The sequence below is a fragment of the Ahaetulla prasina genome, chromosome 4 (assembly GCF_028640845.1).
Source record: "Ahaetulla prasina isolate Xishuangbanna chromosome 4, ASM2864084v1, whole genome shotgun sequence".
Classification (NCBI taxonomy): Eukaryota; Metazoa; Chordata; class Lepidosauria; order Squamata; family Colubridae; genus Ahaetulla; species Ahaetulla prasina.
The window spans coordinates 12,553,069-12,579,031 of record NC_080542.1 but is presented as its reverse complement, the minus strand read 5'-3'; the positions used below and the strand labels follow the sequence as shown (position 1 = coordinate 12,579,031).

The 25,963-nt window shown below is 43.5% G+C and overlaps 2 protein-coding genes and 2 non-coding genes across 9 annotated transcripts in view; 2 read left to right on the top strand and 2 right to left on the bottom strand.

Moving 5' to 3' along the window:
* The first annotated feature begins 3,433 nt into the window (after positions 1 to 3,433).
* Positions 3,434 to 3,506, top strand: TRNAK-UUU (transfer RNA lysine (anticodon UUU)). Its single transcript has one exon. It is a non-coding gene; the product is annotated as a tRNA-Lys (tRNA).
* A 482-nt stretch (positions 3,507 to 3,988) lies between these two features.
* On the bottom strand, positions 3,989 to 4,060 carry TRNAM-CAU (transfer RNA methionine (anticodon CAU)). Its single transcript has one exon. It is a non-coding gene; the product is annotated as a tRNA-Met (tRNA).
* Positions 4,061 to 11,735: 7,675 nt separating this feature from the next.
* On the bottom strand, positions 11,736 to 15,868 carry ADAT3 (adenosine deaminase tRNA specific 3). Of its 6 annotated transcripts, none has more exons than XM_058182252.1 (3): positions 15,746 to 15,868; positions 15,384 to 15,586; positions 11,736 to 12,887 (listed from the first exon to the last, which is right to left on the bottom strand). In XM_058182252.1, exon 3 carries the CDS (start codon positions 12,864 to 12,866, stop codon positions 11,838 to 11,840), a length of 1,029 nt encoding a protein of 342 aa, XP_058038235.1. In that variant the 5' UTR covers positions 12,867 to 12,887; positions 15,384 to 15,586; positions 15,746 to 15,868; the 3' UTR covers positions 11,736 to 11,837. The 6 variants fall into 6 exon arrangements, with proteins under 6 accessions (XP_058038235.1, XP_058038237.1, XP_058038239.1 ...); XM_058182254.1 differs by having other exon boundaries at positions 11,736 to 12,889; positions 15,449 to 15,586; XM_058182256.1 differs by having other exon boundaries at positions 15,384 to 15,567.
* Positions 15,869 to 16,012: 144 nt separating this feature from the next.
* LOC131197780 (dnaJ homolog subfamily C member 3-like) overlaps positions 16,013 to 25,963 on the top strand; it is a 40,135-nt gene continuing 30,184 nt past the window's right edge. The window contains exons 1-4 of the mRNA XM_058182250.1: positions 16,013 to 16,204; positions 19,874 to 19,984; positions 23,100 to 23,224; positions 23,979 to 24,053. Of these exons, the coding sequence (XP_058038233.1) occupies positions 16,057 to 16,204; positions 19,874 to 19,984; positions 23,100 to 23,224; positions 23,979 to 24,053 (459 nt within the window). The 5' untranslated portion in view covers positions 16,013 to 16,056. The remainder of the gene's footprint in view (positions 16,205 to 19,873; positions 19,985 to 23,099; positions 23,225 to 23,978; positions 24,054 to 25,963) is intronic.

The following is a 25,963-nucleotide window of genomic DNA, read 5'->3' as shown; positions in this document are numbered from 1 at the left end:
TATACGTTCATATATTATATAACCCTTTATGCAACGCTTGTATATATATATTGTTATATTGTTCTGACAAATAAATAAATAAAATAAAATAAAATAAAATAGAATTCTAAGGTACAACACTTATGATAGTCATAGGGTACAATTTAACACTTAATGATACAACACTGAATAGAATAGAATAGAATAGAATAGAATAGAATAGAATAGAATAGAATAGAATAGAATAGAATAGAATAGAATTTTTTATTGGCCAAGTGTGATTGGACACACAAGGAATTTGTCTTTGGTGCATATGCTCTCAGTGTACATAAAAGAAAAGATACCTTCATCAAGGGACAACATTTACAACACAATTGATGGTCAATATATCAATATAAATCATAAGGATTGCCAGCAATAAAGTTGAGCAGAGGGTTGGACTAGAGGACCTCCAAGGTCCCTTCCAAACTCTATTATTCTGACCTGAAGAAGAAACAAACGGAGCAGGCATTGCTCAGATTAAAACCGATGGCAGAGGGTGTCTGGCGATGTTTGTCCATCAAAATAAAGAGCATTTTTTAAAATGTCGTATGTTTTTTTTTCCCACCACACTGAATTTTCAGCATCAATGCTTAAATTTCTGCTTCAAGCAGGCTTGAAAAACAACGGAGATCTGTACAAACAGCCTTCCACAATCCTTAGCCATCCTTGCCAAGGCAAACCTCATCAGCTCCTTATGGTTATTGTTACTCTCTTCCTCGTTTTTTTGATTGTCTTTGCAGTCTTGCCAGATGGTTACGTCGGAAAGGGGAAAAATCCATCTGGCTCAGTTCCAAGCTGGGAGAGAGAGACGCTGGGAATAAAATGGAGGCTGGAGGCCAATTGGAAAGAAAGTCCGTTTATTGATGACGCAAAACCACCAACCGCGTGCGGATTCTGGTACCGCTGATAAAATGGAGTTGAGAGTGGGTGGGTTTTTATACCGCCTAGATTCCTATGGGGTCATGTAGGGGTCACAGCTGGCTCTATAGGCAAGAGGGGAAATGGAAATCCTATGTCGTGTCCCACTCCTCCTCTGATGGCCGGGTCTGGGAAGTCTGTATCAAGCGTGGCCACGAAGCCTCTGCAGCTTTGCCAAATTCCTGTCAGAGTTCTCAGGGCAGGCAGGAATCCAAGGTGTGACTTCAGCAACCAGATGAGATTTTGCCTGACTCAAGGAATGCCAAAAAGCAGATCCTTTATATAGGCCATGGGGTGTGGCTCCATGACTCAGCACTTATCCAGGCCTGCCCCTCCCTTCCTTCTGCTGACGTCGCCTCTCCATTCTCCGGAAGCGGGGATCTGTCCACTATGTCTTTTCGTCCTCCTGCTCAGCTGCCGGCAATTCTAGCTCGTGGCTGGCTTCGTGCTCACACGCTGTAGGGAGGTTTGTTTGCTCAGTCTGTCCAGGCATGGTGCCAGGGCTGGGGGCTGGAGGCATGCCAGGCCATTCTTCTTCACTATCAGTCTCTGGCTCAGATAGCAGGAGATGGGAGGGGCCCGGCTGAGGAGAGAGGGCGGGCGAGGCACAACAGTGGGTTTTTATACCGCCTAGATTCCTATGGGGTCATGTAGGGGTCACAGCTGGCTCTATAGGCAAGAGGGGAAATGGAAATCCTAGGTCCGTGATGGCGAAGCTATGGCATGCGTCCACAGGTGGCACACAGAGCCCTCTCTGCGGGCACGCAAGCCGTCGCCCCAGCTCAGCTCAACCGCATATGTGTGCGCGTCTCCCGCCAGCCAGCTGGATTTCCGGTCTCTGCCAGGAGGGGGGGCGCATGCGGGAGATGGGCGTGCATGCACAGGGGTGGGGCGCATGTGGGGGCACATACACATGCCTGGGAGTGGAGCGCGTGGCAGAGTTGTGAGTGAATGCATGGGGGGTCCCATGTGCATGCACAGGGCGGGGCGCATGTGGGGGTCATGCACGCATGCGTGGGGCGGGGATCGCATGCACATGTGCAGGGGTGGGGTGCATGTGGGGCCACATACGCATGTGCGGGAGTTGGGCACATGGCAGAGTTGCAAGTAAATGCATGGGGGTCATGCATGCAAGCACAGAGCAGGGCGCATGTGGGGGTCATGAGCGCATACATGGGGACGCGGACATGGGAGGTCCCATGCGCATGTACAGTGGGGGGGCGTGCACATGCGCAGGGCACACAGTGGGGTTGCACGTGCATTGCATTATGGGTGTCCATGCACAAACGCACGCTTTCGGCACTCAGCGATGAAAAGGTCACCATCACTGTCCTAGGTGTTTGAGCTAATCTTGTCAACCTTTTGTTTGTTGCTTATCTGGCGTTTCCGTCTGACCCAGTTTTTCCGAATGGATTAGCAAATCTGCGTTTATTTTTATTTATTTTATTTTATTTATTTATTTGTCATAACAGTATATATAAGTATAAGCATGAAATAACTATACGATATATAAACATATATTATTACATGCATAAGCATGTAATAACTATATGAAATTGGATACAATCAAAGGGAACATTAGGACAGGAACGGTAGGAACGCTTGTGCTCTTATGCACACCCCTTATAGACCTCTTAGAAATGGGGTGAGGTCAATAGTAGATTCTGGCTAAAGCTTTGGGGATTTTGGGAAGAGACCACAGAGTCAGGTAGTGCATTCCAAGCATTAACAACTCTGTTACTGAAGTCATATTTTCTGCAATCAAGATTGGAGCGGTTCACATTAAGCTTAAATCTATTGTGTGCTCGTGTATTGCTGCGATTGAAGCTGAAGTAGTCTTCGACAGGAAGGGGATTGTAACAGATGATTCTATGAGTTAAACTCAGGTCACGTCAAAGGCGGCATAGTTCTAAATTTTCTAAACCCAGGATTTCAAGTCTGGTGGCATAAGGTATTTTGTTGTGATCAGAGGAGTTGGAGAACTCTTCTTGTAAAATATTTCTGGACTGATGTCCGAAATGGGTTCCAGACAGTCGAGCTGTATTCAAGAATTGGTCTAGCAAATGTTTTATATGCTCTGGTTAGAAGTGTAATCTAACAGCTCGCCTCCTCAGTTTCTGCTTTTGGGGCAGGGAAACTGGGGCCAATTTCTACCTCCCTTAAATATTTTTTTCCCCCGTTTCTCATTTAGGGGAAATATTCTATCCTGCCCTTTTTTAAATATTTCCCAAACTAATTCATTTTTCTGGGGGGGGGGGAGGGGTCGCTCCCTACAATTATTTAATGCACTGCTTCCCCCCCCCAGTTGCTTCTACGAATAATTTGAATTCTGGGTCAAAATCGAGATCAGAAAAATTTGGGGGGGAGGAAATCAATGGAAGATTCTCTTCTATCTTCTTAAAAAAACAAAAAATAAAATAAAAGCAAGGGGGAAAAAAATGCATCGGGAGTTTGAGTTACACTACAGGAGTGCAGAAAACCACCTTCGTCAGGAGCCCGGATAGCTCAGTCGGTAGAGCATCAGACTTTTAATCTGAGGGTCCAGGGTTCAAGTCCCTGTTCGGGCGAGTAAATTTTTTTTTTCCCCCTTCCCCATAAAACGTTGCCTTATCTTGAAATCCCGAAGGAATAATCCCATTTATTATAAAATGCCCATTTTTTTAAAAAAAAAATAGGGAGTTAAAAGGCTCCAGGCTCCGCCCTTTTTTGCCATCTGCATCCCAGAAGCCTCGCACTACAATTCCCATCCTCCTCTACCCCCCCTTTAACCCAAGCTAGCTTTTCCCTCCTCCCTCCGTCCCGAATTGCACCCAGACAAAGCAAGGTTTTTCCTTAAATGGCAATTAAAGCCAATTCTCTGCAATCCTGAATAGGCAGGTTTAATGCTCAGAAGTCAGAATGATTGACAGGTGTGATTTTGCAATCATCATTTCCTGTATTTTCTGGAAATTCAAGTGAGTTTTTTTTAAAAAAAAGTTTTTAAAAGGATGTATCCAAAGGTCGGCAGCTTTTATTTCATCCAACTTATTTCTTGGGGGAAAAAATTATTTAGCAGAGGATGGTTTCGATCCATCGACCTCTGGGTTATGGGCCCAGCACGCTTCCGCTGCGCCACTCTGCTTCCTGCGCCAAGGCTTTCTGATCTCCTTAAAAGGCAAACCTCTGCTTCCCAATGGATTTGCATTATATTGCTTAATATTATAAAGCAGGGGTTTCCAAACATGGCCAAAAAAAAAAACATCCATTGCAGACAATGGATTTGTTTTACGACCACTGCAATCGTTTAATGACCGTCCCCCCAAAAAGATTGTTAAATCAGGCAGTGTCACTTGATTAATTCCAGGCTCAATTGCGGTCATAAGTCAAGGAGTATCTGTAGTCTGAAAAAATGTATCTTGAGTCTTACATGTTAAAATTTAAATAAGACTTGTGGACTTCAACTCCCAGAATTCACCAGACCAGCATGGCGGAACTCCCAGAATTACTGGCTGGGGAATTCTGGGAATTGAAGTCCACATTGTCTTAAAAGTGGCCCATTTTGGAGTTCCACATTATAAAGACTTTTGAGGAGGAATTGTTCCAGCCCCTGACAAAGACTATGAGCAAAATTAAAGAAGCAGAGGAGATACCCATTTAAGGTGGTCCTCGATTTACGACCACAATTGAGCCTAACGTGTCTGTTGTTAAGGGAGACAAGTGAGTTTTGCCCCATTTTACGACCTTTCTCGCCACAGTTGTTAAGTGAATCACTGCAGTTGTTAAGTTAGCCACACGGTGGTTAAGTGGAATCTGGCTTCTCCATTGACTTTGCTTGTCAGAAGGTCACAAAAGGGAATCACGTAACCCCAAAAAAGGGGATCACGTAACTGGAACCGTCATAAATATGAGTCAGTTGCCAAGCGCCTAAATTTTGTTCAAGTGACCGTGGAGATGCTGTAACGGTTGTAAGTGTGAAAAACGGTCGTAAGTCGTTTTTTTCAGTACCATTCTTAACTTTGGTCACTAAACAAACGGTTGTAAGTCGAGGACCATAAATGAGGAGAGGCATATTTGATTCTGATTCACAAATACCAAAAACCAAGCGTCTCTTGAACATAGCAACTTTAAGATACATGGACTTCAGCTCCCAGATATGAAATATTTTGGTTAAATATTAAGTTAAATATGAAATACTTCCGTTAAATATTTACTCAATCGGGAGAAGGTCATTGTGTCCCGGTGATGGCAAATTAGATTTATCTGTTTCCCTCCCTTTTCTTGGACTTCCCTATCATTTTATCAGCCGCCCTCATTATTTCTTGTTTAATTGTCAAATAATTGGTTTCAGTTTTTATTTTTAACTTTACAGTTTTAGATAATTCCTTACAAAGGGTTCACGTCCACTTCTTGATTATTATTTTTTTTTAATCAAGGAGATCCGTTTTGGGAATAGGAGGAAAAGTGTGAATATGGATCCTACTCTGTGGTAGACTAATTTGCTTGTTGGCATGGAATTTATTTCCCATTATTTTCAAAGTTGGTCAGTCAAATGTTATTACTGGTTGTAAGGCAAAGACTACCAGTAATAACATTTGACTGACCAACTTTGAAAATAATGGGAAATAAATTTCATGCCAACAAGCAAATTAGTCTACCACAGAGTAGGATCCATATTTGTCACACTTAGCACCAATCAATGGTCCCCAATGATCACACGATCAAAATTGAAAGGCTTGGCAACTGACTCGCAATTTTGACAGTTGCAGTGTCCCGAGGTCATGTGATCACCTTTGGCGACCTTCTGACAAGCAAAGTCGATGGGGAAGCTGGATTCACTTAACAATTGTGTTACTAACTTAACAACTGCAGTGATTAACAACTGTGGCCAAAAAAAAGATCATAAAATGGGGGAAAAGTCACTTAACTGCCTTAACAATGGAAATTTTGGGCTCAACGGTGGTCGTAAATCAAGAACTACCGGTATTAAATATTTTGGTTAAATATTTAAATATTAAATACTTTGGTTAAATATTTACTTTAGGGTGAGAAGGTCATTCTGTCCTGGTGTCAGCAAATTAGATTTATCTGTTACCCTCCCTTTTCTTTGACTTCCTTATCAGCTGCCCTAATTGTTTCTTGTTCTATTTTTAAAATAATTGGTTTTAATCTTTGCCTTCTTGCTTTATCATTTTGTTTCCTATCTTACAAGGGTTTATATATAGCCTTTTTTAATCAAGACGCCTAAGATCATTTTAAGAAAAAGGTGAATATGGATTCAATGTTACTGTTCACTAATTGCTTGTTGGCATGAAACGTCTCTCCAAATATTTTCAAAATTAGTCAATCTAGTGTCATTAAAGTAAAAATTAGTAAAGTATCAGTGGACACCCCAAAACGATATATAGATGACACGATATTTGTTTCCCGTCCATCCTCCAACATGTAAGACTCAAGATATATTTTTTCAGACTACAGATACCCCTTGACTTCTGACCGCAATTGAGCCTGGAATTTTTTATTTTATTTTGTCACAACAATATACACAAGCATCAACATAAAATAACTACATATCATATAAGCACATATATATGCAAAAGTATGCAATAACTATATTAATTTGATATAACTAAAGGAAACAATAGGACAGGAATGGTAGGCACTTTTGTGCTCTTATGCACGCCCCTTATAGACCTCTTAGGAATGGGGTGAGGTCAATAGTAGACAGTTTTTGGTTAAAGCTTTTGGGATTTTGAGAAGAGACCACAGAGTCAGGTAGTGTGTTCCAAGCACTGATAACTCTGTTACAGAAGTCATATTTTCTGCAATCAAGATTAAAGCGATTAACATTAAGTTTAAATCTATTGTTTTCTCTTGTATTATTGCGATTGAAGCTGAAGTAGTCTTCAACAGGAAGGACATTGCAATAGATGGTTCTATGAGTTAAGCACAGGTCTTGTCGGAGTCAGCGGAGTTCTAAGTTTTCTAAACCCAGAATTTCAAGTCTGGTGGGATAAGGTATTTTGTTGTTTTCAGAGGAGCGGAGAACTCTTCTTGTAAAATATTTCTGGACACGTTCAATTGTGTTGATGTCAGAAATGTGGTATGGGTTCCAGACAGGTGAGCTGTATTCAAGAATAGGTCTAGCAAATGTTTTGTATGCTCTGGTTAGTAGTGTAGAGTTTTTGGAAAAGAAGCTAGGCAAAATTAGGTTTACAACTCTTAGAGCCTTTTTTGCGATGTAGTTGCAGTGGGCTTTGGCACTTAGATCATTTGATATGAAAACTCCAAGGTCTTTAACAGGGTGGGGGGTCATCTGTAAGGTAATGTCCATTAAGCGTGTACTTAGTGTTTAGGTTCTTAATTAATGATGATTAATTAATTAATTAATTAATTAAGATTAATTGATTAATTGAATTAATCAAGTGACACTGCCTGATTTTACAATCTTTTTTTTGTGACGGTCATTAAACGAATGCAGTGGTTGTAAAACAAATCCATTGTCCGCAATGGATTTATTTATTTATTTTTCTGGCCAGAAACCAAAAGTAAACACCAAGTTTTCAGCAAAATACATTATATATCACCAGTCACATGATCGCAGGACACTACAAGCAGCCATAAAATTGGGCCGATTGCTGACCCATGACCGCAGCAGGGAGGGGTGGGATGTGACCGTCAGAGCTTTGAATCTTGGTTTTAAGTGCACGTAGTCCTCGACTTATGACAACTGAGCTCAAAATTTCCCTCGCTAAGCAAGACGGTTGAGGAGTTTTGCCCCATTTTATGACTTTTCCTGCCACAGTGAACGGATTCCCTGCAATTGTTGATAACAATGGTTGCGAATCAAATCTGGCTTCCCCATTGACTTTGCTTGTAATGAGGTCGCCAAAGGGGATCGCATCTCACGGCCCCGCCACAGTCCTAAAAAATGAGCCAGTTGCGAAGCGTCCAAATTTTCCTCATGTGCTGCAACGGTCATAAAGTGTGAAAACTGGTCACAAGTCCACTTTTTTAGTGCTGTTATAACTTCGAATTGTCACTAAATAAATGGTTGTAAGTCGAGGACTACTCTTGTGGTCTGTCGGCCTCCGGCCCCGCCAGCAGCCGAATCAGAGGAGGAGGAGGAGGTGTGGGAGTCAGGGCCAGCATCAAGGCAACTTGAAAGCTCCAAGGGGGAAGAGGGAGTGGAGCTAGCAGAGACTGAGGCGGAGTCTGGGCCATCCGTCAGCCCTCAGATGGAGAGTCAACAGCCCCCAGGTCTGGAGGTGGCTGATGAGGAAGAGGAACAGCTGGGTCCAGTACCTGACGCTTGGATGCACAGAAGGCAGAGGAGAGGAGAGCAGTGGAAATCTGTGGGCCAATCCTCGGGACGGAACAGCCACTGCTGCTAGTGAAGCCCCATCCTAGCTCTGGGGATAAAAGGCAGGGGGCGGAGATGAATAGATGTGGCAGACAACTGTCTGGTTTGGTTCTGCAACCCAGCAAGATAGACAGAGACTTCAGAGAATTAGAACCGCAGAAAAAACAATGGCTACCAACCTGTCTTCCATGGAGGACCTGTATACTGCACCAGTTAAAAAGAGGGCCGTGAAAATATTTACAGACCCCTCACATCCTGGACATAAACTGTTTCAACTCCTACCCTCAAAACGACGCTATAGAGCACTGCACACCAGAACAACTAGACACAAGGACAGTTTTTTCCTGAATGCCATCACTCTGCTAAACGAATAATTCCCTCAACACTGTCAAACTATTTACTAAATCTACGCTACTATTAATCTTCTCATCGTTCCCATCACCCATCTCCTTCCACTTATGACTGTAACTTTGTTGCTTGTATCCCTACGATTTATACTGATATTGTTTCCTGATTGCTTAATTGTAGCCTATGACTATCATTATGTGTTGTAAGCGTTGTACCTTGATGAAGGTATCTTTTCTTTTATGTACACTGAGAGCATATGCACCAAAGACAAATTCCTTCTGTGCCCAATCACACTTGGCTGATAAAAAATTCTATTCTATTCTATTCTATTCTATTCTATTCTATTCTATTCTATTCTATTCTATTCTATTCTATTCATCTCCCCTGCCAGACGGACTTGTTAAGGTAAGAAAGAAACGTTTTGCCGCGGCTGCTGGTATTCCTAATAAAAGAATCATTACTTCAACTACAGAGAGTTTGTTGTGTTTGGGGAGCTGGGTCAGAACAACTACCTATAACCTTGGACAGATTCATTGTATCTTTGGTTGCTAACCGAACAGTCACTAAGTCGAGAACTACATATAGTTTGATACATATCCAGTCATAGCAGCTTAACTAACACGAGTGGATAGATCCATATTTTATGAATTTTAAAAGAAGGATGCCGTTCAGGCCCATACAGGCCACCCTCCTTTCATAAAAGTATGAGTGTCATCAGGATAGGTATTAAAACGTTATTTCATTCCATTTTTATGTAATAAAAGTAGAAAGAAAAATGATTAGCTCTACAACTCCTGCGGTACTGCCTCCTTGGGAAGGTTGTCCTGAGAAAAGGGGAAAACGTCAGCACTGTTGGTTATACCAGGGGTCAGCAACCTGCGGCTCTGGAGCCGCATGTGGCTCTGGAGCCGCATGTGGCTCTTTCACCCCTCTGCTGCGGCTCCCTGTCATTCAAAATATGTGTCACAACCGCCAACATGTGACCCCTGCCAGCACGTGATTTATTGAGCTTTTCAACCCCTGGTAGGCCAGCCATGTATAAATCCAAGAAAAGAAAAGTTTCAGAAGAAACCAGAACGTTTAATTCAACTACATATGCTAGTTTTGTGGCCGCTCAAGAAATAGTCAGGCACGGGACTATTCCTATTCCTGGTGTTTTCTTTTGTGAGAAACGGGTCCAAATGGCTCTTTGAGTGTTTAAGGTTGCAGACCCCTGCATTATACAGAGTCATCCCAAGTCAGTTAATTGTTGAATTAATGGTGGCGGTGGCAGTGAAGTACAGGTAGGTCTTGAGTGGTACGGTTAACAAATCTCACAAAATGATTGCATTGTTTTCAATGCGTTTATTTTTTAGGGACAGTAAGAGCAGTTGGTTCTAGCTCACCAGAAATAGGCAATGAAAAAATTGAACATAATTTTTTTTATAGGTGCACAAACAAAAAGTTACAAGGATAAAAAAAAGACTTTACTTACAATTTTATATTTATGGTTCACAAAGTCACCGTTTGTTACGCATCGAAAGCAAAATAAAACACAATAACAATTCCACCATAGATCCAGGGCATTGCAGCATCCCGTTCTATTTTGGTGTTGCTACAACCATGTTTATTTTTTTGTATCCAACCTTTATAATTTTTAAAAATAATTCAAGCCAGCAAATAAATCCCATACTCCTTTCTCCTCCTCCCGTTTTCCTTACAACAGCCCTGTGAAGTGGGATGGGCTGAGAGAAGGGACTGGCCAAAGGCACCCACCTGGCTTTCATAGGCAAGACGGAACTAGAACTCACGGCCTCCCAGTTTTTAACCTGGTGCTTTATCCACTAGAACAAACTGGCTTTTGCTTATGGTCAACCATACATTATGGCGGCCTATTATTTTGGCTCTATGAGCTGATCTCAAGACCCAACCTTTTACAGGTAGCCCTCGACTTATGACCACAACGACCCCAACATTTCTTTTTTTTTTTTTATTACTTTTTTTACAACAAACAAACAAAAAAAAATACATTATTACACCCTTGTGCTATACATAAAAGGAAGATTTGGGTCTTCGGATATATCCTCATGATTGCCAAAATCCACGTTCTCGAGGTACAGGTACTGAAGCGTCCAATGTTCCAAGCGCAAAGTCCACAAATGGTTTCCAAGTCTTCCAGAAAATATCTTCTTTATACACACCACTTCTAATTTTAATATCACATGTCATTTTATCATTTAAAGCTAATTTCCACATTTCAGAATTCCACTCTTCTATTCTAAAAATCACATCTAGTTTCCAATATCTAGCTATTATAATTCTACCTATTATAATCATAATTCTAATCAATTCTTTTTCATATTTTGTTAATTCTATTTCCTTAATTACCAACAATAATATAGTTTCCACTCTCAATGTTATTACTTTCCCCATCATTTCAAATATCATTTTCTCCAATTGTTGCCAAAACTTTTTAACCTTATCACAATTATACCACATATGTTCATAAGTCCCCAATTCCATCTCACATCTCCAACATTTTTTACTAGTTTTTTTATCCATTTGTGACAATCTTACTGGAGTCAAATACCATTTCCAAACAACTTTATAATTGTGCTCTTTAATCCTTATAGATAAAGTTCTCATAATTCTACTCTTCCAATTCACATTCCAATCTGACTCTGGTATTTCAATATTAAGATCTTTTTCCCAATTTATGAAAGATGAAATTGGGCTAAAGGGACTCGTTAGTAGGGTTTATAAGATTATAAATTCTGATGAAAAATTACAAAGAGTGATGACGACCCCAACATTTCTGTTGCTAATTGAGACCGTTGTTAAGTGAGTTTGGAACCCATTTTACGACCTTTCTTGCCACAGTTGTTAAGTGAATCAGTGCAGCTGTTAGTAACACGGTAGTTAAGTGAACCTGGCTTACCCATTGTCTCTGAAGGTCGCAAAACGGGATCACGAGACCCCACCCCCCAGGGACCCTGGAACCGTCATAAATATGTAGGCAAGCAAGAGGATGTAAACCACGGTTGTAAGTGTGAAAAACCATCATAAGTCACTTTTTTTCCAGTGGTTATAAGTCAAGGACTACAAAGAAACTACACCACAAACACGAAGCCATCCTTCCAATTTTTTATTTTTTTTTGAAAAAAAAAATTAGAATATATACCATTCCCCCGGAAGCATCAAAAGTAAGAACCTTCCCACCAGACAGTCTCTCTCACGACGATTCCTGGCGCCCCAAGCGTTTGCACTGATCTTCCAGAATGCCTCGGAAGACTTCATAACGGTGGTTGAGGTCCTTCCGGCTGTGGATGTGGTGCCTTGTGCCCAGAGCCCCGTGAGAGGACGGCGCACCGTAGAACACCCGCTGGATGCGGGAGTGCACCAGCGCCATGGCACACATCATGCACGGTTCCCGAGTTAAATACATGTCGTACCCGGTGCAAATGTACGGAAGGCCATCCTCAAGAGAAGGAGGGGGCTGGGAAGCGTTGTCCGCAGGATGAAACGTGCAAGCAGGATAATCGTCGAAGCTGTACGCTCCCCCTCCATGGCTGTGGGCCACCAAGTCAACGCAGACCATCGCCGCATGGAGAAGTGGGTTGGAGCCCTCTCTACAGTCGTGACCAACAGCCAGGACTTGGCCAGTGGCCGGGTCTACCACCGTAGCTCCTACGGGCTCCATACCCTGCCTGGCTCCCTGCTGGGCTGCTTGGATGGCCAACTCCATGTAACCCTGCATGCGATCCTTCTCCGGGGGCGAGAAAAGACAGCCTTTCAGAGCTTGGCTGATCCGTTTGTTCTCGTGGAAGGAGACAGGCCAGTGTGACGCAGCTTCCTCATACTGGGGGCGAGTCAAAGGCGCGCAAGCCGGCACATGGACCAAGAAAGGTTTCCCCAAGCCACAGACGTCTACTTCGCCGCCGGGAAAGAGTTCAGCGAGGGACATCAAGCCGGCCTGCTCTCCGTTGAGGCCTGCAAGGCACAAGATCATCTCCAGCGGGTGGGGGCTGCCTGCAGAGAGACAGGCCCGGATACGTTTCAAATGAGGGTAGTCGCTCAACGGGTAGATCGCGGAGATTTCTTTCATCAGGCGACAGGTCTCTTTCTTATCCAGCACAGGGGCGGCGTAGACGGGCATGAGGCTGACGTCCCGAGATTCCTGCTCCGAAAGTACAGGCCGCACTTCCCAAGCGGAGGCGCTGTCGGGCTGCGCTGTCTTCCGTCGCTTGGAATCGGGCTCCATCAGGCATCCTTGTCACATTCTCTGGGAATGAAAGAGATTGTTAAGAGTATTTTAACAGAGTTGGAAGGGATGTTGTAGGTCAACTAGTGACTACTCCAACCCCCCCCCCCACCCAAGCAGGAGACCCTACGCCAGTGATGGCTAACGTTTTTGTTGTCGCGTGCTGAAAGTGCGCACCCATATGTAATGCATGCGTGACCCCCTCTCGTGCGCCCTGCCCCCTGCACAAGTGCACGCAACCCCCCCATGCTCCCACAAACCCCGTTTTCGGCCTAGTAGGCCTCCCTGCAGCCTCCTGGGAGCAAAAATGGGCCGCAGGGGGGCCGCGTGTGTGACCCGCCCCGCACACGTGTCTTTTTTTTTTTAATTGAAAAAGTTTTTACAAAAATTTTCACCCCCTTTTCCCCCCCCACTCCATCCCCTCCCCCCTCCCTCCAAAACCACCCTCCTTCCCACTCACCCCGACTTCCCAGAACAAACACAAGGTATAGTTCAAAAGAAAAAACAATCATTCGCTAAATTTTCCCTAACACAAATTATAATCCTCCCCTTCTTCTCAAATCCTAACTTTCCCCATACAAATCAAAGATAAATACATCCTAATCATTCAAAAGCAATCTGATATCTCTTAATCTGATATCTATTTTGCGTATATTCAATCCATTTTTTCCATTCAGTTAGATATTTTTCTTGTGTAGTGTCTTTCAAAAAGGCTTTGATTTTAGCCATCTCAGCCAAATTAGCAACTTTCAATATCCATTCTTCTATTGTAGGTAACTCTTTTTTCTTCCAGTATTGTCCTATCAGTAGTCTTGCCGCTGTTATTAAATTTAAAATCAACTTAGTCTCAATTACTGTACAGTCCGTAATAATTTCCAATAAGAAAAATTGCAGTAGGAACTTTATCTTCTTTTTCAAAACATTTTGTATAATCCACCAAATCCTTATCCAAAGAACCTTAATCTTCTTACAAGTCCACCAAATATGAAAATATGTAGCATCATCACAATTACATCTCCAACATTTCACTTGTATATCTGGATACATACATAATAATTTCTTAGTGTCTAAGTGCCACCTATAAAACATTTTATAAAAAATTTCCCTCAAATTCTGTGCTTGCGTAAATTTAACATTTCTAACCCAAATTTTTTCCCATTTCGGACATATGGCAGTCCAATCTCTTCTTGAAAGCCTCCAGTGATGAAGCTCTCACAACTTCTGAAGGCAACTTCTGTTCCATTTGTTGATTGCTTTCAAGCTCAGAAAAATTTTCCTTATTTCCAGGTAGAATCTCTCCTTGATCAGTTTCCATCCATTATTCCTTGTCCGGCCTTCAGGCACGTTGGAAAATAGCTTGAACCCCTTCCTCTCTGCGGCAGCCCCTCAAATATTGGGAACACTGGGATGATCCAGAATCAAACTTGGGATGATCGTTAAAAGCACTAGTCGAGTTCTTCACCTTCCCTCCCATCTTTTTCCTTCCTTCACAAAATGTTTAAAAAAGAATAGAAAAAAAATCTAAACATTATGCCAGTTTTAAAGAAACAAGGCAAGCCTTTCTCCACAGCTCACAACCGACTGCACCGAACTTCAGATTTGGTTCCAGGATCGTGTGGATACAGACACAAACGCAGCCACCATTTTAAATTTTTGAAATTATTTGTTTAGCTCACCGTGAGGCTGAATTTACATTTTTAAATTTAAAACCATGATCTCCCACCTCCACCCCCAAATTTACGGGGCAGCTCCAGAAAGCTGCCATGTGATCTCAGAAGATGGAACTGTTTTTTAAAGAGTTGTAATACTTTGGCCACTTAATGAGAAGGAAGGACTTAATGGAGAAGAGCCTAATGCTGGGAAAGATTGAGGGCAAAAGAAGGGGACGACAGAGAACGAGGTGGCTGGATGGAGTCACTGAAGCCATAGGCGTGAGCTTAAATGGACTCCAGAGGATGGTAGAGGATAGGAAGGCCTGGAGGAATCTTGTCCATGGGGTTGCGATAGGTCGGACATGATTTCGCAACTAACAACAATCCCTAGTAAAGGTCTGCTGCGTGAGCAGGGGGTTGGACTAGATGACCTCCAAGGACCCTTCCAACTGCGTTACTGAATTCAGACATTCGTGCACCATGATCCATTTTTCCCCATTCATTCCCAAATGTTTCACAACTTGCAAAGCACAGAACCCTCATTGTTGTTTTATTATTATTTTATAATAATAATTATTATTATTTTATTATTAATTGATATTCTACTATTAATTTTATAATTTTATATATAATTATATATTTTATATATAATTTTATAATTAATATTAATTTATTTAATTAAAATTAATTTAATATTAATATTATTAATCGAATAACATTATTCTAATAGTGATCCACTTACATTCTAGTAGTGGCCTTCCTACTCCTTGGCTCATTTTCACTGACAACTCCAAGAACTAGTTTTTTTTATTATTATTATTATTTATATTGTTTAAAGGGTGGGGGGTGAATAGGAAAGGCCAACCTTAAAAGAGCTGCCTGTCTTATTTATTTTATTTTTTACACTGCACAAAGGTTAAGAATGTATCTCTAGTGGCTCAGGATCCGTTTGCCACGCCTGGCTTTCAATAGGAGAGTCTTGACGGGAGAAGCGCTCTGCACAGGCTCAGGAACTACATGCTGCATCAAGAGCTGGTCCTCTGCTTCCGCTGGAAATAATAAGGCACCCTTAAAATATTATTATTATTGGCTGTTAATTAAAATCATGCATATGGGTAATTTCCCTCCCTCCACTTTGCAAAAGCCCTTGCAAAAAAACCGCCCCCCCATCCAAGAATCCCACTTTTTTTTTTCGCACCACGTGATTGGGGGGGAAAAAAATCTCACCTCGTTTCGAATTCTGCAAATATTCCCCGCGAAGAAGCACCGCCTTCCGACTCTCCGCCGCGCCTGCCCTAGCTCTGATTGGCCAGGGAAGTTCCACGGCTCTCCCAGAAGAGGGCGGTGATTGGCTTAGCAAGGCTCCACTCTTCCTTCTTTCCTTTGGACGGCCGTTGGGTGCCGACGAGAGAGAAAGGTCATCCTAGAGCGGCCCTACCGCCACGCTCAAACGATAGAGAGACGAGCAAGCGTGCCGGAAAGAGCTGTCAGCGACCTGAATGCGGATGCGGAAGTGAGCGGGTTCCGGAGCTTGGGACATGGAGTCCGGGCAGCAGCCGGTGTGGCGCAGCTTAGGGCTGCTTGGCCGAAGCGCGGAGGGTCCCGGGCTCGGTCCGGGCAACTGTGAGAAGAGGCTGCTGTGGGCCGCTTCGTTGCTCTGCGTCTTGTTGGATCTACAGTTGCCAGGTAACCATAGTAACCGGAGCCCACCTCCGTTTCCTTTCTGACCTTAGCAACCGAGCTTCTGTTGGCCCCGCCCCTCGTTGCCACAGTAGTTTCCTGTCAATCTTTTTTTTCCTCCCAATACCCATTTACCTTGGCAAGCTCCGCCCTGTCACTCTTCGAGAGACCCTCCCCTTGGGCAACGTGATTGGCTGGCTCTGCCCGTTCTTCCCAAACCCTCCTCCCTTGGTTTCTTCCATTTGAACCTTAGCATGTTCCTTGTCCTCAGTGATCTCTGTACAATGGGACTGACCTCCCTGCACCTATATAATGCTCTATATAATGATCATCCTTATACTAGTAGTCTTTCACTTAGTTCATTTAGTGACTGTTCAAAGTTACAACCGCACTTAAAAAAAAGGGACTTGCGACCATTTTTCACCCTTATGACCGTTGCAGCATCCCCTTGGCCGGATGATGAAAATTCAGAACAGTTTGGCAACTGACTCATGTTTACGACCGTTGCAGTGTCCCGGGAGTCATGTTATAACCTTGAGACAAGTAAAGTCAATGGGGATGCCGGATTCGCTGAACAACCGTATTTTACTGACTTAACAACTGCAGGGATTCACTTAACAACGGTGGCAAGAACGGTCATGAAATGGGATAAAGCTCACTTAGCAAATGTCTCACTTAGCACTTAACGGGGTCACGATGGGTCAGACACAACTTCGCAACTAACAACAACAACAACACTTAGCAAAAGCAATATGGTCGTAAGTCGAGGACTACCTGTAGTCATCATTTAAAAACCCAGGACGGTAAAAAAAAATAAAGAAATGTTCACTAAACGGGGCTGTACAAAGTCATAACTTTTTTTTTTAGAACAAGTTTTTATTGATTTTTTAGTTTTTCCCCCCTTACGCACAACATGATTTATGAACAGAATATTGGCCATAACATACCTTATACAATTCAATATATTCAAATATATTTTACTTAGTTACAGTTTTTGCCAAAATATTCTTTTTTCATAGTTTTTAATCATTTCCTAATATTTCCTTGCTTGTTTTGTTAAGTCACATCATCTTTCGCCCTCAAGTTCTAATTTCTCCATTTTTATTCGTGTTCATTCTCTTTCATTCTTTTTTTTTGAACTATTTCAATTTTTATCTTAATATATTCAGATATATTCGGGGTTGCCTTTCTTCCATTTCATCTTTTCCTTTTCACAGCAATCCTTTCTTCTCTCTCTCCTTTCCCTCCCTCCTGTCCTCCTCCCTCTTTTCTTCTCTCCTCTCCTACTCCTTCTCTACTTCCCCTTCCTTTCTCCCCCTCCACCCTACTTCCTCCCTATCTAACCTTCTCTCCTATTCTTATTCCCCCTACAGTTCCTCCTCTCCTCTTCCCTTTCTTTTCTCTCTCTCCCCAAAGTCATAACTTAGACACATCAAAACTTAGGCTATAAGGGGAGAATACCCTTGATAGGGGAATACCAAGCAGGTAACCATTTTTACATTTACAAACAGCAAAGATGTTATAACTTCTTGTTGCTGTTAGTTAGTCGTGTCCAACCCATCGCGACCCCATGGACAATGTTCCTCCAGGCCTTCCTGTCCTCTACTATCCTCTGGAGTCCATTTAAGCTCATGCCAACTGCTTCAGTGACTCCATCCAGCCATTTCATTCTCTGCAGTCCCTTTCTTCTTTTGCCCTCAATCTTAAATTCAAAGGCCTCAATTCTTGGTCCTTGGAGGTCATCTAGTCCAACCCCCTGCTCATGGAGCAGACCTTTACTAGGGATTGTTGTTAGTTGCGAAGTCATGTCTGATCTATTGCGACCCCATGGACGAGGTTCCTCCAGGCCTTCCTGTCCTCTACCATCCTCTGGAGTCCATTTAAGCTCACGCCAACTGCTTCAGTGACTCCATCCAGCCATTTCATTCTCTGTCGTCCCCTTCTTCTTTTGCCCTCAATCTTTCCCAGCATTAAGCTCTTCTCCAGTGAGTCCTTCCTTCTCATTAAGTGGCCAAAGTATTTCAGTTTCATCTTCAGGATCTGGCCTTCTAAAGAGCAGTCAGGGTTGATCTCCTCTAGGACTGACCGGTTGGATCGCCTTGCAGTCCGAGGGACTCGCAGGAGTCTTCTCCAGCACCAGAGTTCAAAGGCCTCGATTCTTGGACGCTCAGCCTTCCTTATGGTCCAACTTTCCCAGCCATACATTGCAACTGGGAAAACCATGGCCTTGACTATATACGCACTTTTTTTGGCAGGGTGATGTCTAGTAAGCTGTCTAGATTTGCCATAGCTTTCCTCCCCAGGAACAAGCGTCTTTTAAATTCTTGGCTGCAGTCCCCATCTGTGGTGATCTTGGAGCCCAGGAAAATAAAATCTGTCACTACCTCCATTTCTTCCCCATCTATTTGCCGGGACTTGAGAGGGCCAGGACCCATGATCTTAGTTTTCTTAACGTTGAGTTGCAAGCCAACTTTTGCACTCTCCTCCTTCACCCGCATCAGAAAGCTCTTTAGTTCCTCTTCACTTTCTGCCATTAGAATGGTATCATCTGTATAGTTGTTGTATAGTTCTTCAAATCTTGCTTAGTCAAAGAAAGACAGGAGCTCTGTGGTTCTCCTGAAAGAGCAGCAATCTGCAAACTCAAAAGTCAGTGTTTTTTCACCCTTTTACTAGCATCCCTCCGAAATCCATATAGGCCCGACCTCACCAAGGTTCATTAAGCCAGTCTCTTTCCACAGGTACTGGGGAAGGATAGTGTACAAACCCAATACAGTAATGCTATTATATGTTAAGCCTGCTTTTGTCCCTAATGTGGCTGTTTTTATTCTCGTATTTTAATTGGATTTTACAATGAATGAATGACCCAGAGTCACTTTAAAAGGAAAGGGATTCCTCAGGACAGGAGGGAGGGAGGAAATTAATTAATTAATTAATTAATTAATTAATTAATTAATTAGTGAGGTACCATCTTTGGTATTTGCAAAAGAATTTATTATATCAATCGCTTGCTAAGAATGCATCAAGGTCAGAATTCCTCAGCCATTTTAAGCTGTGTGGACTTCAATTCCCAGAATTCCCCAGCCAGCATGTGAAGCCTTTAACTCCCAGAATTCCCCAGCCAGCATGTGAGGACTTCAACTCCCAAAATACCCCAGTCAACATGTGAGGCCTTCAGCTCCCAGAATTCCCTAGCCAGCATGTGAGGACTTCAGTTCCCAGAATTACATAAAGTAAAGGTTCCCCTTGCACATATGTGTTAGTCGTTCCTGACTCTAGGGGGCAGTGCTCATCTCTGTTTCAAAGCCGAAGAGCCAGCACTATCCGAAGATGTCTCCATGGTCATGTGGCCGGCATGACTAAACACCAAAGAGGCACAGAACACTGTTATCTTCCCAACAAAGGTGGCCCCTATTTTTCCACTTGCATTTTTTACATGCTTTCGAACTGCTAGGTTGGGACAAGTAGCAGGAGCTCACCCCGTTACCAGCGCTAGGGATTCGAACTGCCAAACTGCCGACCTTTCGATCGACAAGCTCAGCGTCTTAGCCACCGCGTCACTATTACGTACCAGCACACTATTGGCAAAGATGTTAAAAGTCCAGACATCTTGAAATTGCCATCGCTTAGAAACACTGCCCTAACTCTTGGTCTCCTGCATGACTTCATCCCTTCCAGGTTTGTTGGCTGCTGGGCAAGCTGAGATTGACAACCATCTAGAAATGGGTCGGAAGCTATTGGCTGCTGGGCAGCTGGCCGAAGCCCTTTCACACTACCATTCAGCAGTGGGTGAGTACCAGCCTTGGAATACTACTTCACAATGCCAGCTGCCTATTGGAAAAAAGAGCTGCATCGGCTGATACAGCTACATTAACATTGGGGCACTGTCCAATTTCTCTCGGGTGGAGGCTGCTAAAAGGCACTAAAAGATCTCTTAGTACAGGGATGGCTAACTTTTTCCAGACTGAGTGCCCAAAACACAAGCGTGCGCCCAAACCCCCAAAATGCAATGCACGCGTGGGCCCCGTGCATGCGCCCCGCTCCTGCAAATGCGTGCTTGCCCCCTGCATGCGTGCACATCCCCGCCCTGCCCCCCATGCATGCACGCGCGTGCCCCCGCATACACCCCGCACATGCGCAGCAATGATCCGAAGACCAACTGGTCAGCGGGAGGCGCACATACATGCGCGGCTGAGCTGGGGCGATGGTCGTGTGCCGACAGAGAGGGCGCTGCGTACCACCTCTGGCACGCGTGCCATAGGTTCGCCATCACTGTCTTAGTAGGAGTAATTTAAAGCTATAGGAATCAGCCCAAGCTGTCTTGTCCCACTCCCCCTCCGACGGCCGGGTCAAGGAGGTCCGTATGAAACGTGGCAACGAAGCCTCTGCAGCTTGCCAAATTCCTTCGAGGATTCTCAGGGCAGGCAGGAGTCCAAGTTGTGACTTCAGCGATAGAGTCCGATATCAGCAAAATAGATGAGACTTTGCTTGACTCAAGGTTGGAATGCCACAAGCAGGTCCTTTATATAGGCTGTGGGGTGTGGCTCCATGGCTCAGCATTTATCCAGGCCTGCCCCTCCCTTCCTTCTGCTGGCGTCACCTCTCAGATCTCCAGAAGCAAGGATCCTCCCACTTTGAATTCTCTTCAGCTAGATCTGCTGTCGGTAATTCCAGCACGGGCCTGGCTTCCTGCTCACATGCTGTAGGAGTGAAGTTTATCGGGCTTCTCTGTTCACTCCTGACATCCTCTCCGGGCATGGGGCCAGGGCCAGGGGCTGGAGGCATGACAGGCCGTTCATCTTCATTATCAGACTCGGAGTCTGATAACAGGCCCGGGTGGAGACGGGAGGGGCCCGGCTGAGGAGAGGAGGGAGGACGAGGCACAACACAAGCGGTTTAAAGAAGGAGAATTAGATGAACTGAACTGGAACAAGACTATCTGTCCTTCAGCAAAAAAAAAAAAAAATGATTATTAACTATTAATAACTACTAAACAGGCAGGTCTGCTACATAATAGGATTAGTGTGCTTTTACAGTGTTGTATTCAGGCTTAATAGGAAGAAAGCAAAAAAGCTTTAAAAAAATTGGCCCTGCTGCCAGGACATAGATCAATTTATTTTTTTAAAAAATATTATTTTAACTTCAAGCACTTTTCAAATCTTCTCATGCCAAATACCATTTGTCGGGTTTTCCACAAGGGAAAATGGCGTTTTTAAGACAGGGCCTGCTATGATGGGGCAAAACAACAACAACAACAAAACCCTGCATAATGCTTCCTTCAAATTCAGATTATTTTCCCCTCCTACAAATTTGATGAACTATTTATTAGGTAAACAGCAGGACTCCTTTCCTTCAGTATATTGCTCTCAATATTTTTATTCAGATATTTCACCTGCCCTTCCTTTATCACAGGGCGCAATTTCCTTCCCCGCCAACCTTTTTTAACTTTCACAATAATGCAGTAAAGGTAAAGGTTCCCCTCGCACATATGTGCTAGTTGTTCCCGACTATAGGGGGCGGTGCTCATCTCCATTTCTAAGCCGAAGAGCCAGCGCTTTCCAAAGATGTCTCCATGGTCATGTGGCCGGCATGACTAAATGCCAAAGGGGCACGGAACGCTGTTACCTTCCCACCAAAGGTGGTCCCTATTTTTTCTACTTGCATTTTTTACATGCTTTCAAACTGCTAGGTTGGCAGAAGCTGGCACAAGTCACGGGAGCTCACCCCATTACATGGCACTAGGGGTTCGGACTGCCGACCTTTCGAACGACAAGCTCAGCGTCTTAGTCCCTGAGCCAATGCAGTAAAGAATATCAACATAATGACAGCTCCAGGATGCTCGGTTGAGGTTTAGTCCAAGACTTTTCCGACCCATCACTGGCAGCTGCTGTAGGAAGATGTAGCCGTTTCTGCATTGTGTCTTTTGCAAAATGACTCTGGGAAAGGATTTTGCATACTCAGGCAGGAGCACCTAATTAAAGGACCACATTCTTTTTTTTTTAATTTCTTTTTGTCACAACAGTATACACAAACAATTGTCATAGATAAAACAACATATTTTGAAGAAAATATACATATATGTATAAAATATGCATCAACTATATCAATTTGATATGATGAAGGGAACAATAGGACAGGAACGGTAGGCACTTTTGTGCTCTTACGCACACCCCTTATAGCCCTCTTAGAAATGGGGTGAGGTCAATAGTAGACAGTTTTTGGTTGAAGATTTTGGGATTTTGAGTAGAGACTATGGAGTCAGGTAATGAGTTCCAAGCATTGACAACTCTGTTACAGAAGTCAGATTTTCTGCACATATTATTGTTTCCATTGCTGCTTTTCTGGTGTGGCGTGTCACAAATGGAGGCAGAGCTGCAGGTTGGTTAGTTTAGAAAGCTAACAAGATTACCTGTTAGCCTGCCTTCCTGCTAGATATGCACTCAGTGACTGACAACACTCTAAACAGAAACGATCCTTGGCTCCATTTATTGAAAAAGGTATGGTTTTATTAGAAGTCAAGTGTCTTGCAATAGTGCATAGCCGGAATCGCACACCAAAATCCCTAAGTTCAACTTTTCCCTCCCTTAACTGCCTCTCATTGCTCTCTCTCTCTCTCTCTCTCTCACACACACACACACACACACACCACCAATCAAGTTTCATCCAAAACGTTTTCAGAAAGGTCACTTCAACTTTGGTATGTAGCTAGCTGCCTTCTTCTCCCAGAAGGGTGACCTTGAAGCAGCATCACCTGTAAAGACAGCAGTTACTTTCGCTTTCCCCCCAAACATTTCCCCTCCCGTCCATCCTCCCCAGAGTCCATGGCAGACTGTAAGGAGGCATAAGCAAGCGTGAAGTAGCAGGAGACATTGACATTGACATTGATTTCTTTTCCTCCCTTCAGAAATCGATCCGAAAAATTACCTTACCTATTACAAGCGGGCCACCATTTACCTGGCTATGGGCAAGTTTAAATCAGCATTGCCGGATCTCTCCAAAGCTATTGAACTCAAGCCGGACTTCCTTGCGGTAAGTTCTTCTTACTTTCACCTCCTGTCCTCGTGTCCAAGGTGACATTAAGCAGAAATGGATTCTTAAGGGAAAATGGGATTATTCTGGTCCCAAGATGCTCACCTGGTCTTTAAAAAACAAACAAACAACGGGCCGTGTGTTGTGGTTCGTCAGCAGTCTACGGAGTTGGCAAGAGAGTCAAACAGTGATGAGGCTGAGGTGAGGCCAGGGCCATCGGGAAGTGAGGTGGGGACTCCAGAGCCTCCAGAGACTGATAGTAGTGAGGCAGAGGAACAGGAGGAGCCTGTTCCTAATGCAGGCATAAAAAGAGCTGCCAAAAGGCAAGAGCAGCTCAAGCAGAGAGGACAACTCGGGTGTAGGTCCAAGAGATGATTGGCCCCTCTCATAAGGCTTAAAACAGACCAGCACTGGTGTTTCAGCTTGCCGGAAAAGAACGTTGTAACTATGTCCTCTGCTTCGTGTGCGTCTTTGTTTTTGTGGCTTCTGGACATTTTCCAGGAAGGGCCTTTGGCAATTTGCCTAATTGAACTGAGGTTTGTGAGATAACTGAAGAATTTGTGTTTGGGAGGCATTTGTTTTACTTTGAGTTGAACGACGCTGGGAATGAAGTAATTCCCAGCTGTTCGAATAAAGTTTGTTTTTTCCACGGACTAAATTTATTACTACCTACTTAGGCCTGGGTCACAACACCGTGTTCTAATTTGGGGAAGTTAGTTGGCTCTGAAGGATCTGATCTTCTCCGCTTCCACAGGCCCGGCTTCAGCGAGGCAACATCCTTCTGAAACAAGGATACACCCAGGAAGCAAAACAAGACTTTGAAGCTGTGGTAAGGAAAAAGTTTCTGTTTCCAGGAACTGTTGAGGAATCACGTTCAATATTCCCTACCCTGGCTGAGTAGGGTGTAAAGATATCCAGGTGTCATTCTTTTGACTTGTGCATCAGAACCACCGTTTCTTGGTAGCAACAAATTCAGTTAGTGAGCAACATGGTTAGCTGACAGCCTGGCTTTCTGGATGACAAGCAGGGTGTTACAGAAAATACCTTTTCAAAACAAGGAAGCATTTGCGCAAAATTGGAAGTTAGAGAGAATCCCATCAGAAGGTGAAGTAGTAAAAAAGATTTTAGACTGTGCGGAAATGAATAGATTAACTTTGAGAATAAAAGATAAAGAGGAATCGGCGTATTGCAAGACATGGGAAAGATTCTATGTATGGTTAGAAAAGAGATAGAAATAAAAGACGAAAGATAGATAAACAATGTTAATAAATTACGGGTACGGGTACGGGTCTGGATGGGGAGAAACAGACTCAAGCTCAATCCCTCCAAGACGGAGTGGCTGTGGATGCCGGCACCCCGGTACAGTCAGCTGCAGCCGCAGCTGGCTGTGGGGGGCGAGTTATTGGCCCCAACGGAGAGGGTGCGCAACTTGGGTATCCTCTTGGATGGGCGGCTGTCGTTTGACGATCATTTGGCGGCCGTCTCCAGGAGGGCCTTCCACCAAGTACGCTTGGTGCGCCAGTTGCGCCCCTTTCTTGACCGGGATGCCTTATGCACGGTCACTCACGCCCTTGTCACTTCCCGCTTGGACTATTGCAATGCTCTCTACATGGGGCTGCCCTTGAAGTGCACCCGGAGGCTGCAGCTAGTTCAGAATTGGATTGATATTTTATTGGGGTATTTATGTCTTATGATTTTAAATGGTTTTAAAAATTTTGGCCACGTTATAATATTTCTTTTTAATTTCTTTTTAATGTTTATACATTGTATTTTTACTAGGCTGTACATCGCCCTGAGTCCTTCGGGAGAAGGGCGGTATAAAAATTGAAATAAATAAATAAATAAATAAATAAAATGGAAAATAAATGAGAAAAACGGTTATGAAGAAATAGAAACCCAGCTATCGCCAGAGTAAATGGAAAAGGGGGATGGGGGGAACGAAGAAGCAATGATTATAGATATAAACGTACAATTATAAAATGATAGATTGGATAAAATAGAAAAGAAATTGAAAAGAAAGTATATATTATCAGAAGATTGGAGTTGCTCGGATACCAAACAGGGGAAATATCATACAACAAAGAAGAAAGAAAGAAGAGAGGAATAGAAGGTAAGATAGAGGAGGTGAAGGAGAGAGAGGAATGGAGGGAAGGAGAAGGAGAGGAAGATAAGTTAGGGGACAAGCGTGGGAGAGAAGGTGAGAAAGGAGGGAAAGACGAGAGGAAAAGGAAGTAGGTATGAGGAAGGTGGGGAGGAGGAAGAAGGCAGGAAAGGAGAAGAAGAAGGAGGGAGGGAAAAGGAGTAAGGAGGTTTGCTGTAAAACGGAGGGAAAGAAAGGGTAGAAGAGCAACTCCAAATGCAATTAAAATGTATTATTATTGTGCTTTCTTTAGAGAGAATGTATGATTATTTATGAATAAGAAAATGTACATTTACTATATGTGTATAAGAAAAGAAAAAAAACTTTTTAAGGAAGGAGAAGTGACCAAGATTACCAGCCTACTAGATAATCCGAATTGTTTCTCCAGCCGCAAATAGACGGTGTGTTGGAATCTACCCATCGCATTTGATGCATCATACATGATGCCTTGTCATTCACCTCTTGACATCTCAAATGGGGGGCGGGCTGGAAGCAAGACTTTTAAATGCTTGTTCCTGTGGGATATTCAGCAGCCTGCAATCTGTACGGTGCCCAAACCCCAGTGTTTTCCTGTAGCGAGAAAGCTCTGGTTTTTAATG